At 42.1% G+C, this 13,864-nt stretch overlaps 1 protein-coding gene across 5 annotated transcripts in view; it reads right to left on the bottom strand.

The window, feature by feature from the left end:
• Positions 1-13,864, bottom strand: part of prkcz (protein kinase C, zeta) — a 97,145-nt gene that overhangs the window by 16,381 nt on the left and 66,900 nt on the right. For all 5 annotated transcript variants that reach the window (XR_008570743.1, XM_054779825.1, XM_054779958.1 and 2 more), the window contains one exon: positions 9,924-10,039. Coding sequence is in view for 4 of the 5 variants with exons in the window: in XM_054779825.1 (XP_054635800.1) it covers positions 9,924-10,039 (116 nt within the window). In the remaining variant the exon portion in view is untranslated. The remainder of the gene's footprint in view (positions 1-9,923; positions 10,040-13,864) is intronic.

Genomic DNA, 13,864 nt, shown 5'->3' with positions numbered 1-13,864 from the left:
TTTTTTATTTCTCTTTCATTTAATCTTGTATTTTGTGTTGTATTATTGTATTTTATATGTCCTTCATGTGTTCTGTGTACTGTGTGAGTGGCTTAGGAGTTAATTTAGGTATAAGATCTGACTTACACCAAAACTCCACTTACATCAAAGTCGAGGAACGCATCTACAGTAGTACGTAATCCCAGGACCACCGGTAGTTATGAGTGCAAGGGGTGTTTTATTCTTTTTATGTATTAATATTACTTACTTTTACACTTGAATAACAGTTCTGAATCTTAAAATAATACTTTTCAGCACTCTAACGGTTGCAGCTGGTCTTCTTCAAGGAGTAAAGTAATGTTTTAGCTTTAGCCAAGATTTATCCATCATTGCATGAAAACATCACGCCATTATTGACTTGAAACATTTGTGGAAAGTGTTGTTATTTGACATGACACTGATGGAAATCATTTGTCATTTATCATAAACACCATGATGCACAAGTGTATAGTATCCGGACTAAAAGATATATGAAAAACACAACGCAGCGCTTGAATACTTCATTTTATTTTATAATCATGATAATATAATGTGTTTGATTATTATTACGGTAATTATAACAAACATTGTGTTGTCAATTCAATCATTATAGGGATTAAGTTTACAAGACACAAAGTTAATGTCCTTAGTGCTCCGTTTCATGCTTTTTTTTGACAATATATGAAGAAAATAAGACAACTTTTTGTCGCATATGTCAAGTATGTCATCAATAGCAACATTTATTTGCAACCGCCTTTATTTGTGTGGATAGTGTCAGCGCTGTGCGCATAAATGTACTTTTTCCTTTTCCACAAATGATGGGGTTTTCTTTTGTTGTGCTTTGAAATAATACACAACAGTAGTTCATCATACAATAATTATAATATACCTAATATTTTGATGGTGTTAATGTCATCATCAAGTTAAATATTTTTCAAATATCCGTCTAGAATTACAGCAATTAATTTTGGACATAAATTCATCCCCGTTTTGAGTCATTGCGTCCACCTTTAATTGAAACAGATGTAGAAACATGCTCACAAAAAATGGAAATGTGTGCCTCGATATCCGACCACTTTTTCTTTTTGTTCTCCCACTGTGCGCCTCGTTCCGCTGTTGACAGCGGACTCACTCATCTTCCTCTTGTTATGCCACTGCGGTGTCCTCCAAATATTATGTTTTTATGGGCCTCCAGCGCTGCAACTACAGTAATATTTCCATCTCAGTTCTGCTTCTTTGTCTTTGGCTTCTCAGCAGTCTTGATTCAGAATCAAGGGTCATTAAATATGGACGCACATTTGGACAGTAGGTGAAGCACAAATTTCGTGAATGTGTGCGTATGCCACTTTTTTTCTTGAATATTTTTGTCCGCACGCACATTTTGGGTTTCTGGTGTACGCAGACTTTTAGTAAGATTTCCACGCACAGTTTCATAGGTGAGGACCCTGGTCTGGACCTAAAGGTGTGATCTTCTCTACAGATGATCTACATGTGAGCTCGGTGCAGCATGGCTCATTCCAGCGATTCATTGAAATGCAAACCCGCAAAGTGAAGGCATAGTGGAAAAAATGTCTCTCTCATAACCCTGTAAAACATTAGCCACTCCAAAAAAGAGAAGGAAAGAATGTGGTTTCACTGATTAATCTGTTTTTTTTCTTTCCTCGAGTCTGCTGCATCCATTAGCAAAAGCATAATCACAGGTTAATGAAGTGGAACCCCATAACTAGTAGGCTGAGAGTGGCTCGGTAAATAGAAGTGTCTCCTAGCAACACTCCTACCGCAATGTGTGTGTGTTGGTGTGTTAATAGCGGCACAAGAAGCCGATGGCCTCTTAGGGCCTCTTACAAGTAGAGACGAAAAACAAATACTTTGAAGTTAAATAAAAAGGTGCATTCAGCATGCTGGGTGGGGTTATAACATTGGGGTCCAGTGGCTGTGTCAAACAGGTTGCATATCCCTCCCAGACTGAATGAACCATTACAATGTCTTCCCTGCAGCTGGCATACAAGAACACTGACACTTTTATGTGATATCTGATGAGGTAGTATTGAAAGACAACTCAGAGAGGGCAAACAAACATCAAAGGAGAAGGAGGAGGGTTGGTAGGCGACCAAACTCAAGTTTGATCTTTTTTTTTCTGCTTTAGTTGACTTGAACCTATTGGCAACTGAAGAAAGAGTTGGGGGGAGAGGTGGCATTGTTCGCTCCTCTTCGCTCTGCAAATGTTAATGGGCTTCAAACATGCAACCTTCAAAGACCACTGCTATAGATTACCACTTGAGCAAAGAGACCTCTAAATTGGCCTTTATTCACATTTACAGTATAACTCATACACCACCTACATTATGATACAGTATTGCCATGGAACACCTCCAGACAACAATGTCTAATTGATCGCCATCCACACCAACCTGCATAAACTGTACTGTATACTGTATGTATACTGTAATAGGCATGTCGGGCTCGTAGTTGAAAATGGCTCTTTGTAATTCTATTCTACAAGCATCCACATGCTTTTGAAATACCCTTGAGTGAAGAATTGATCATATACACTCCTGATCAAAATCTTAAGACTAGTTGAAAAATTGCTAGAATTTGCATTTTGCACATTTGGATCTTAATGAGGTTTTAAGTAGAGCAACAATATGCAAGAAGGGGGAGTGAGACAAACAGAATTTTGAAAAAGTAATTTATTGAAAAGAACAATTAAACTGAAATAGGCTGTTTATCAGCTGATAAAAAGTTTAAGACCGCTCAAAAAAAAGCAAAAAACTCTCCAAACCAGAACAAAAAATGTTCCCGGTAGGACTCAGTAATGAGTAGCTCCACCGTTCTTGTTACTCACTTCAAAAATGGGTTTGGGCTTGCTTGATGCGAGTGTTTCCAGGAGGCTAGTGGGGACATTGCTCCAAGTGGTGAAAATGGCTTCACCAAGGACATCAACTGCCTGGAACTGATGGCCATTTTTATAAACTTCCTTTGCCATCCATCCCCAAATGTTCTCTATGGGATTTAAATGAGGGGAACATGCAGGATGGTCCAAAAGAGTGATGTTATTCTCCCTGAAGAAGTCCTTGGTCAAGCAAGCATTGTGAACTGCAGCGTTGTCCTGTTGAAAAACCCAGCTGTTACCACACAGACGAGGGACCTCTGTCATGAGGGATGCCCGCTGCAACATCTGGATGTAAGCAGCCACCGTTTGACGACCCTGCACCACCTGAAGCTCCAGTGTTCCACTGAATGAAAAAGCACCACAGTTCATGATGGACCCCCCCCCTCCACTGTGCCGGGTAGAAAACATCTCACGTGGGATCTCCTTGTCATGCCAGTAACGTTGGAAGCCATCTGGACCGCCAAGGTTCCATTTTTTCTCATCAGAGAATAAAACTTTTTTCCACCTTTCAATGTCCCATGCTTGATGCTCCCTGGCAAAGTCCAAACTGGGCAGTTTTGTGGCGTTGAAGGAGACGAGGTCTTTGAATTGTTTTTTTGTTTTTTAAACCCTTTTCCAGCAGATGCCGTCTGATGGTTATTGTGCTGCAGTCGGCACCAGTAAGGGCCTTAATTTGGGTCGAAGACCGCCCTGTGTCTTGATGGACAGCCAATCGGATCCTGCGGCTCAGCGCAGGTGTGATTTTTTTGGGGCTACCACATGACTTTTTTGTTCCATAATGCTCAGGATCTTTCAAACAATTTACTGCGCCCAACCTCAGCAGCCATGGCATGCTGTGAGAGACCTTGCTTATGCAGCTCGACAATCTGACCACGTTCAAAAAGAGAAAGCTTCACAGCTTTAGCCATCAGGAGGGCATGACAGTGTGAATGCCTGACAGAAAATGAACATTTTGAGCAGATTTTTGCTTTTATAGCCTGTGATCTTAAACTTTTGATCAGGTGATAAAATTACAATCTCCAAATTGTTTTTGTATCATTCCCCCCTTTTTTTCATACTGTAGCTCTACTTCAAACCTCATTAAGATCCAAATGTGCAAAATGCAAATTCTAGCAATTTTTCAACCGGTCTTAAGATTTTGATCAGGAGTGTATAACTAGCAAAAGGACCCTGTATGGGTGTAGTAAATCTACACAAATGCCGATCTAGCGCCGAGTTCCACCGATGTTTTGATTGTGACCAACTCACACGCTTGAGCATGGTCTCCGTTTTTACAGAGTACTAGTTTTAGGGGTTTCATGGAAATGATAAAAAGTGGCGTTTTCCAAAAACTTCCACTTGAACCTGTTAGACATTATCATTACACCTTTAGAGTCAGTCTGATAGCCTCTCATAAAAGGCTTCTTGACACACACACTCACATAACACAATAAGAGTTGTGCAACAGTTGCATATGACAAATGGAAAAATACTGGCAGAGGTAGACACAGAAAAGATGCATTGTCGTCACTCTCACACTTTCTAGAGGGGCGGGGCAACTGCTATATAGACTCTGTGTACTTTCATTCTGGGCTCTTCCGCGATCTTCCTCATTGATGACAGAGTCCAAAGAACCAGGAAGAAAGGCTAAGGAGAGCCTTTACAAACCTCTTGCCTTTGCGACGGCATTCCCGTCTGACAAATCAGGTCCTGTTACGTTGGCAATATTCCAGTAAATAAAAATAGCCCACACCAAGCCTTACAGCCTTTTCTCTTGGCTCTCAACGAAGGCGGCATCTTTTCCTCGCTCTTCTCCCTTATCTTTCCTGCTTTGCTTCTCACATCTCATTTTATTCCCGTCTTATACTTACCTTTCTCTGCATTGCTCTCCAAATCTAAATCATGGAATTGATCAACTGGTTTCTCCATGCAATTAGCAATTGGGGGAACCAGTCTGCCCTGACGGAACGTTCACCGCCAGGTACGTGATGGACAGTTGGGGGAAATGGAAGGTCATTTGTCTGGTGATTCTTCTTTCCGTGGAGGACATCGAAGACGGCCACCTATTCGGAACCATGATAACAGGTCTGTTGCTGATTGGATTAGGCACTGCCCTGGTGCATCGCAGAATTCATGAGACGGACACAGCGGTTCAACGCGCCCCAACAGCTGCCCGTCATGATTGATATGGTGGGTAAAACCGTTAGTACTCTGATTGTGAATCATAACAAAACATCTTCGAGAAGCTTTCGGCTTTGCAAATGCAGATGGTTCGATTGAGACCAAAATGGACAAACAGAGTAGCCGAGTCTATTGGAATGTGGCTACTCGCACAAATCCAAACAGTCTAATCCGCATTTCGGCCTCTCCCCTCAGCGCCGGCCTATACAAGGCCGCTGCTCGATCAGCAACTCCTCCACGAGATTGCTGCAGAGAGACGCCCTGACCCTCCTCCTTCCTTCACAGACACCTGTTGTTTTTTGTCTCTGTCTGGGTCTCTGTCTCCGTGACAACAGCTCTGCTACCGCAATGACACCCTGCGGCCTGACGCTCCAAGACTGGGCACTAGTCGGGGCAAACTTCTTCAGACCTACACACACATGAATCCGAGGACACTCACATGCACATACGCACACACATCCCTTCCCTCTTCGCTCATATTGCTCTCTGAGTAATATCACAAGATCAAGCCTTTTCCAAGTTTCTACACTACAAAATAAGATTTGTGCTGATATCACATCGATATCGGTATTGGCCGATATTCAAAGCTGCAACATCGGTATCAGATAGGAAGTTAAAAAGTTCTACATACTCCATTTTTGTTGTATCATTGTCAAATATTAAATGGGTTTAGATAAGCACTCAAGCTACAACCTCATTGTGTTTTCCAGTCCGTAAAACCAAACTCGTTAATTTGAAGGCACGTTTCTAAAAAACAATGCAGGCAAACCTAAAAAATATATATATATTTTGAGTGTTTTCAAACTCCTTTTCCTCAGTGTCAGTACCACTTAGACAGATTGCGACTGTTTGTCAGCTTTCAAAAGAGCCCAAAGCCATGTCTCTCTACTCTAAATGGTTCAATTAGCTTTAAATTTACTTTGCTTATGACTTTTTAGGTGTTTTAGCCAAAAATAATATATCCCTGAATGCTAAGGTGGTTAAGAACGGTTTTCGAATGTTTGCCTCTTTGGGCTCCAAACACTGCTCGTGTGTAAATAAACAGCAAAAACAGCACGGTTGTGATGTTTTCAGGTAAGATCTGTCTTTTTACAGCCTCGGGGGTACGTTTACAGGAGAACAACCTAGTAGATAGGGGAATTTCCATTTTTTAAGTGTTTCACATATATCTCGAAATTGTGCCGTCTTAAAAACAAGCATTTTTTTTTCTCTGTTTTAAATGAAAAAGTCCAGTGTAAGCAACCCCTTAGAGTTGCCTTGCTGTAAACAGGCGCGCCCTCCTGCTGAGATCTCACTGGTCCACAGGCAACGCAATCTCCACTACCCTGACCCTTTGGAAGAACTGGTATGCCCTCGCCAAACTCCTCCGCATTGACCTGAGCATCACACTGTTGTACCACACTGATGGAACCTGTAACGGGATACTGGACTTCCTCACACTAAAGGCAGCTGAGAGTCCGCGTGGAGAGCCAAATAGCGAGCGTCCTCTCAGCAAGCTACGGCTCCATCCTGAGCCCCCTGTTGGTCACACATCCACATCTTACTGCCAAATTTCACAACATTAGTGAGTCATCAAGCTCACTCATGTCAGTAACAATGTGGGTCTCTTCAGCCTTGTATTAGAGGCTCTACAAATACCGAGTTTGGATCCTGCACAACTTCAAAACCTGTGGCAAAATGAACATTAAAACAGCAGATTCAGAAGACTTATTTTGTAAGATAAGAGTGTTGGCCACCCACACCTCATTCAAGACTTTTACAATAGCCACCAAAGACCATGGCTGCGGAAGAAATATGCTTCCCTTGGTAGTGGCTGTGGTTGCGGTTTTCAAAGACAGGGAGCTGGCATAGAAAGTCTAAATGCCTCTTTTCCCCCCGTCCCCTCACCATGCTGGCAAGAGCCCCCAGCAATGCTGGCTTTTAATGTGGCAATGTAAATCTCTAACATGGAGAGTTTACCCTACTCTCTCTCTCCCAACACAGCTCTCGCTTCTCTTTCTTCTTGAGCCAAGCCCATCAGGAGTGGGAGAGAGGAGAGACTGGAGAGCTTTTTGCATCACCCCCTCGTAGCGGGAGTGGGCGACATCAGCCTCTCTCCCTAGTAACAGAGGGAAGAGACAGGGATGGGGAGATAGAGTGCGAGAGGCAGTGAGGAGCCAAGCGCCTGCTTTTGATGTGCCTTGGTGTTTGATGCGAGGTTGATATCTCCACTATTTGAACTGGCAGAGTGCTCTCCACCCCCCACCATTCATCTCCACCCCTACCTTCAACATCCACTATGCCTCCCCAAAAGTCTGTCATGGACCACTGTCGTCTAATTCTGTCACAAATGAGTTTGGAAGCTCCTCCAAGCTGCCTCCCTGCAGCCGCTTAATGAGCTGCAAGGCTCATCCAGGCCGAGGCTGGTTTGAAGATACGCACCGAGTCAACAGCAAGCGCATGCACGTTTAAAAGGTGGGAGAGCCACAAAGACATCTGTCATGGGTTCACAGCATGATGGTTATTTAATAAGGATCTTATTAACACTGAGAGATGTAGTTGCTGCATGCATGCACTGTCATCGTCCTGCTTACTGGAAGCTCAAAGGTCGGAAGTTGTGACGGAGGAAAATAAGTTCCTTAGCGTGTCACACGACATTTAATCCCTCTTTTAATTTGCATTCAACAGCCAGTGATAATGCTTTTATAGGGATTATTATGGCATTCATTAAGATGCATGGTATGCAACAGGAAGACAGCAGCTGTTTGATGCGCACGCTTCATAAACTTTCAAACAAACTCCATTAAACATTGTAACATTTGAGAATACATCGCAAGAAGTAACACAAGAAAGCACACGCTAACATTGGATTTATGGAGTCATATTAGGGCCTAAATTTTTGCTCAGTGGAACCTTGGTTAGCGTCATTAAACAGAAGGTCTGACTCTAACCAAATCATTTTTTCCCATAAGAAATAATCCAATTAATCTGTTCCAGAAAGCCAAAAATGTTAACACAATACACATTTTTATAGTTTTACAATTATAGTTGTGCATGCTGAAAACTATTCAAAATGTTCTGTACATAAATTAGGGCTGCCAAAGTTAACGAGATAATGACACATTAACGGAAATTCCCTTTAATGCCACTGCAGTTTTTTCTGCTGCAACCACAATTTGAAAAGATTTTTAAAAATATATCAAACTAAATAACAACATTCTAGAACCAATAAAAAACATGTTCCTTGCCGCTTAATATAAAATATTTTTTTTAAGTGCGCCGGTGAGGATGTCTGGTGACGTGTGCTATGCTATGTTTGACTGTGGATGCTGCAAACATGCTACAGTGAGTTGGAATGCTTATGTTTTGTTGTTGGAAGCAGAAATTAGCTTTATGGATGTAAAATGAGACAGGTGGAAACACCGAGTGTCACCCTCGATGCCCCGCCAGGTTGATAGACAAGGGGATGCTGTGTATGCTTGTGTGTGTGTGTGTGTGTGTGTGTGTGTGTGTGTGTGTGTGTGTGTGTGTGTGTGCACGCAGCCAATGACTGAGCCTCGCTGTCAAATTTACATACCTCTGAAATGACGGCCTTCTCTTTAAGCCGTAAGCCGTAAAATTCTGCTGTCTTGCACCCTTGTCTCGGAACGGTCCAACGCCTTTCTCTTTTGTGCGGTCCATGTGTTTGTTACATTGTGTATCTCTCTACAACTCTGATACAACCGTCCTAAGATGGCAGCTGCGGCCTACAATGCATTGCGCAATCACGTGCAAGTATCGCAAGATTTTGTCTTGTGCGCGATCCACGATCCAAGATGGTGGCGTAAACAAACCGGACAGTATTTAGGATGCTAAACAAGCAGGCGAACACAAGCCAAGGCAAAATGTAACAAATATTTTGGTTGTTAACCAAAAAACGTGCTAAGTGGGGCTCACGTTAACCGAGGTACCACTGTATATTGCCGCAGTCTTACCTGTAGTTCTGTAAACTACTGACCATTCTTGAGCACTTTTTGTTGTAAGTTGTCAATATTTATTTTTCTAACACCCCGTAGAGCTTGTTTGACATGACCAAGAACCTCTGCAGCTCATCTCTCAAAAATCAGCACTTCACACGCACACCAGCCGTGCGTTTCTTGCGCCTTTTTGCATGTAGACCGGCTGTAGGAGTCAGTACGACAGGTTGTGAGATAAGTTTTACAGCTGCTGCGCCTCTCTGCCTCACTTGCGAGCAAGCTCTCTACCTGACTACAACCCTTCCACTCACTCTTTTCTAGTTTCTCCCACTCCATGTTTTATTGAAAGCATTTTGCCTTGATAATGTGCGCCTTCCAGTTGTGTCTTGCATTTGTGTTCAAGCCTCCACTTTGCTGCAGCAGCCTTCACAGCAAAGTTGTCTTCTTACTGTAGCTACATGCTGAGAAGTAAACACAGAAGATGCCCGTTCTCCTGCATTATTGTTGTTTCTCTCGCATCTCGTTTGGATAGATGCGTTCAATGCGGTTTTCATAGTTTCCTCTAAAAAAAACAAAAGGGGGCAAAAACAGAAAAGCTGTTGCCTTCGACTATTACAGTGTCTGAGCTGGTGTGTGGAAAGCCCTCAGGTAAAAAAAAAAAGAAAAAAAGAAAAAGAAACAACTGTTCTGAAATCAAGAGTATAGTGGCGTGTCAAGGGCACAGAACACCTGAAGCAGTCTTCTTGGTCCGTACTCAAGAACAAATTTTGAGCTACAAACATCAAATTTGTGAAATAACTACACAAATTTGTTGAATACGCAATACGCAAATACGCAATGCTTACTGTTGTTGTCAACTGTAGGCTTGGTAAGAACAGCAAAAGGGCTGTCATGAGAATTTAAAAAGCAGTACTTACTCATCATCTGGTGTTAGTTGTACTGGCTCATTCGTAAATTGTGTGTCAAAGTTTTCAAGGCCGTATTCATCAGAGATTTGAGGTTTGAAGGGTGGTGTCATCTCTTTCTTCTCCAGCTGTACAGAGGCAAACAGAAAAACATGTTTTATCCATACTTTCCATTCAGACCTTTTGCTACTATCAACATGAAAATGAGATTTTAATTTGATAGCTTCATTACAAAAAAATCTGACTACAAAGAAACAAGAAAAGCAAGTCTTTTCCAGGAATGGTTATGGTTTAATTTATTTCACACATGCATGCAGTTTACATTGAATTGCTTCATGTTGCAATTCACAATTCCAAATGTCCGAAAAGGAGTAGGAAGAAGAAAAGCTTATTTAATCCTACCCCCTCTCCATTTCACTTCAATTGCTAATACATTTGTTCACTTCCTGTTTTCAACATGCACTAATTCAGTATTTACATTATTCTTCCACACAATAAAAGCGCTACGTTTTCCTTGTTGTTGTCCGGATCTATTCCATTCTCCAATCCAATGCCTTGCGGCCTGGATCGCTAAAGGTTTCCACTTCCAGGTGTTGTACTGTGAGTGTCATTGAATGTAGATACATGGTTTCCTAATTCCAGTACTCCTTTTTGAGCAGGCCCTTGCAATGTGACAGTGATATTAAATTTTATTGAATGTAATCCCTCCAGCTGCATGGTTGTTGCTTTGTGGGCTGTATTCTCCATTGTCCTTGTTGTCGTGGTGATGTGATCTTTAATATTTACCCAAATCGCTGATATCTTTGACAACTAGCACTCTTTCCTCCAAGTGCTTTGTATCTTTCCCTGCTTCCTCAAGTCTCGTGCTTTCTCGGCGATGTCAGCATTGCGTTTCGTCAGATGCTCATTCATGTAGACGTTTGTACCTTTCAGCTTCTTTACCTGCTTCAGCAGTGCGGTTTTGAATTCCCTATTGGTGAACTTAACGATAATGATGGGTGTGGTGTTGTTACTGCCATAGAGTGGGATGCAAGTATCGTTGGTGTCGATATCTACAGCCACCTCCTTTGATTGTAGGAAATTGGCAGTTTGTTGCTTTATTAAAGCGACATCCATTTCATCTCGTTCTCCTCTGTTCTGAACTGCCCTGTCATTTCGCCTGGGTGTAATTCGGACCCCCGTGAGGATCACGTTATTCATTCGTGCATTGTAATCCATCTCACCAATTGTATTTTACTTTGGCTTAATTATATTTTCCTTTGTTTCTTTCTCCTCCTCAAGAGTGGTGCGCAAGGCAGTATTATCATCCAGTAGTGCTTTTATATCGTCCTGTAGTGCCTTGATATCATTGAGTAGTGCTCGATTTTCCTTGGTGGGGTTTTTAACCTCCTTAAGAGCAGCACACAAGGCAGCATTATCATCTTGTAGTACCTTGATATCATGTAGTTCCTTGGTATCCTTGCGCAGGGCTCTATTTTCCTCCTTAAGGCTCTTCTGTTGTTCTGTGACTACATTTCCAATCTGTGTTAGCAGGTCTCCTAGATTTAGCCTTATTTGTGCTACAGATTCCTCCTGTAGCACTATCATCTCCCTCAAAGCGCAAAATAACTTCAAATGTTTGTCATCAACAAGTAAACATAAACCCAGATTTACATTCTTCGAGGCGCCATCTAATATCAAATCCTCCTCATTCGTCAGCCAAAATGGCCCTGTTTCTCATTTTGGATCCAGAGTTCCAGGACTGGTATCATTTAGCTTTTTCTTTGGCATTGTTGCTAGGCAACCGCTTTGAACTTCAGCAGTTAGCCGGTTAGCTTGGCTTGCTAGCAGCTGTCAGCGCTTGTAACTTGTTTATTTCAAAGAATCTGCACCTCTCGCCTGTCCCGAGTTCAACTTGAGGGTGTCAGCCATCTGTTCTGATCTTGTGTTTCCGAAGTGTAGTCAGGGAAGCATCAAAATAGTTCAAAACTCTAGAATCAACAGCAGACCTCTTTCAATGCACGTCCTTTCCAGTCAACAACAACAACAACAAAAATAGGAAGGTTTACACTTTGTAAATAGTGAAAGTCTTTTTTGTCTTTTGACTGAACAAAATCTGCTAAATTTCTGAAGATTTGGCGTTGTAGCTGGTATCAATCGGAAATAAAAATCCTCCTACCAAGACTAAGCTCATAACACCATAATAGTATCCTCAGAACACCTGATGGCCAAAAGTTAACCATCTGGGAAATGTTTTACAGTTTTCAACTGAAAAATAAAAATAAAGGTTGTGTCGTTGGGTGGTATGTTTTCACAACAACTACATTTTGGCACCGAGAGAAAGACATTTTTTGAAAACAGCATTGCTGTTTTGTGACAATAAAAGGAATGTGCATGTGTGCTCAGTTGTTTTGTACTTTTCTGTGTACATTTGTGTTTGCTTCCTCCAAAGCTCCTGCTTCTTTTTGCAGCATTTTTCTGTTCATTAGTCAGGTTCAAAGTGTTTTGTGAGAAAAGCTTCAAACAAATAACACCCAGTCCCTGCCTCCCTCTAATTCAAATTAGCCAAGCTTCCTCCAGTGCTTCTCTTGTTGCACACTGCAAACACTTCAACAAGTACCTACACTCTTCTATCATTTCTCTCCCTTGTGTCCTGTGTCTTTCTCATTTTTTGTAATACATTTTTTCACAGACCTCTCCTCTCTGCTCCTTCTTTAACCATTCCGTCTGATGTGTTGTTGGGCAGGCTCAAGCTCTGTGTGGTGGAAATGAATCACACGGCCCTTCACCTTCTGTCTCACCCTCCTCCAAAACACACACACACGGGAAGTGCCCAGAGGCCGAAGGGGTACATGAAAGATGTAAGCGAGTTACAGCGAGCTATGCTGGCTATACTGTATGAGGGCGCTTGACATCATAAAATCTGTGTGTGTTGGGGGGAAGAAGGCAGAAAGATGTCATCACAGGGCCACATCCACTTTGTGGGTCTATTATTAGGAAAGTGTCAGTGTTTCTGGTCAAAATGTTAATTCATATAAAACAAAATGACGATATTCATGAACGGTCATTTCGACACTGTTTTGGCTCCATGTCATGTGAGTGAGTGTAACACTGCCCGCTCCGGGGCTCGAACACAGGACCTTCGCAATGGGAGACGAGAGCGCTGACCACACGGCAAAAGCCCCGACTGCCGACCGCGTGTTCAGCGCAGCTATCAAGGCAGAGGGGGTGAGGTTTTATCAACGTACTACACTTGCGCAGCCTCATAGGCTGGCATCCGTTACATGACGAATACACTTGCAATGTTCGGAGTGGCTAACGTTAACCTAGACAAAGTTTGTTGTGGAAATGTTTTAGCTGACTTTTGTTGCGTTATGTAGATGTATAGCATGGGTATAGTGACGATGAGTATAGATTACTTTTAATATAGCAATATAGCCAAGACCCCGTTGCCCCTAGTACTGTATGATATACCACGACATAGTCTCTTCAGTTTCTATTCTGCTAGTTATGCATTTTTTCTGTGTATTCTGTGTACATTGTCTATGTTGAATTCATTCTTAGACGAGCAACAGACAAACATGCACACATATTCTGACAATTTAGATTTAGAAATGTATCAAACACACAGTGGGGTCAATAACTGTTTGATCCCCTGCTGCAAACAATCCAGAAAAGAACATTAAATAAAGGTTATGAATGAATTTGTTATTGATTAATCCCCTACCGACCAGCAAGCATTCTGACCACCACAGACTGGTTATGTGCACAAGATGCACACAAAATCCCTTAAGGAAAGTAATCAACTCATCAATGTGGATACAAGACACCTCGACTCGCTGTCCTTACTGTCAAACATGGAGGTGGAAAGATTCTGCTTTGGGGCTGTTTCTCTGCGAAGGGTGGAGGAAGACTTGAATGGACTTTACTTTGACGGACTGATGAATGGGGCCATGTACTGTGTACAGTAATCT

This window comes from Dunckerocampus dactyliophorus, chromosome 1, assembly GCF_027744805.1.
Source record: "Dunckerocampus dactyliophorus isolate RoL2022-P2 chromosome 1, RoL_Ddac_1.1, whole genome shotgun sequence".
In the NCBI taxonomy this organism is placed as follows: Eukaryota; Metazoa; Chordata; class Actinopteri; order Syngnathiformes; family Syngnathidae; genus Dunckerocampus; species Dunckerocampus dactyliophorus.
This window is presented reverse-complemented; position numbering and strand designations above follow the sequence as displayed.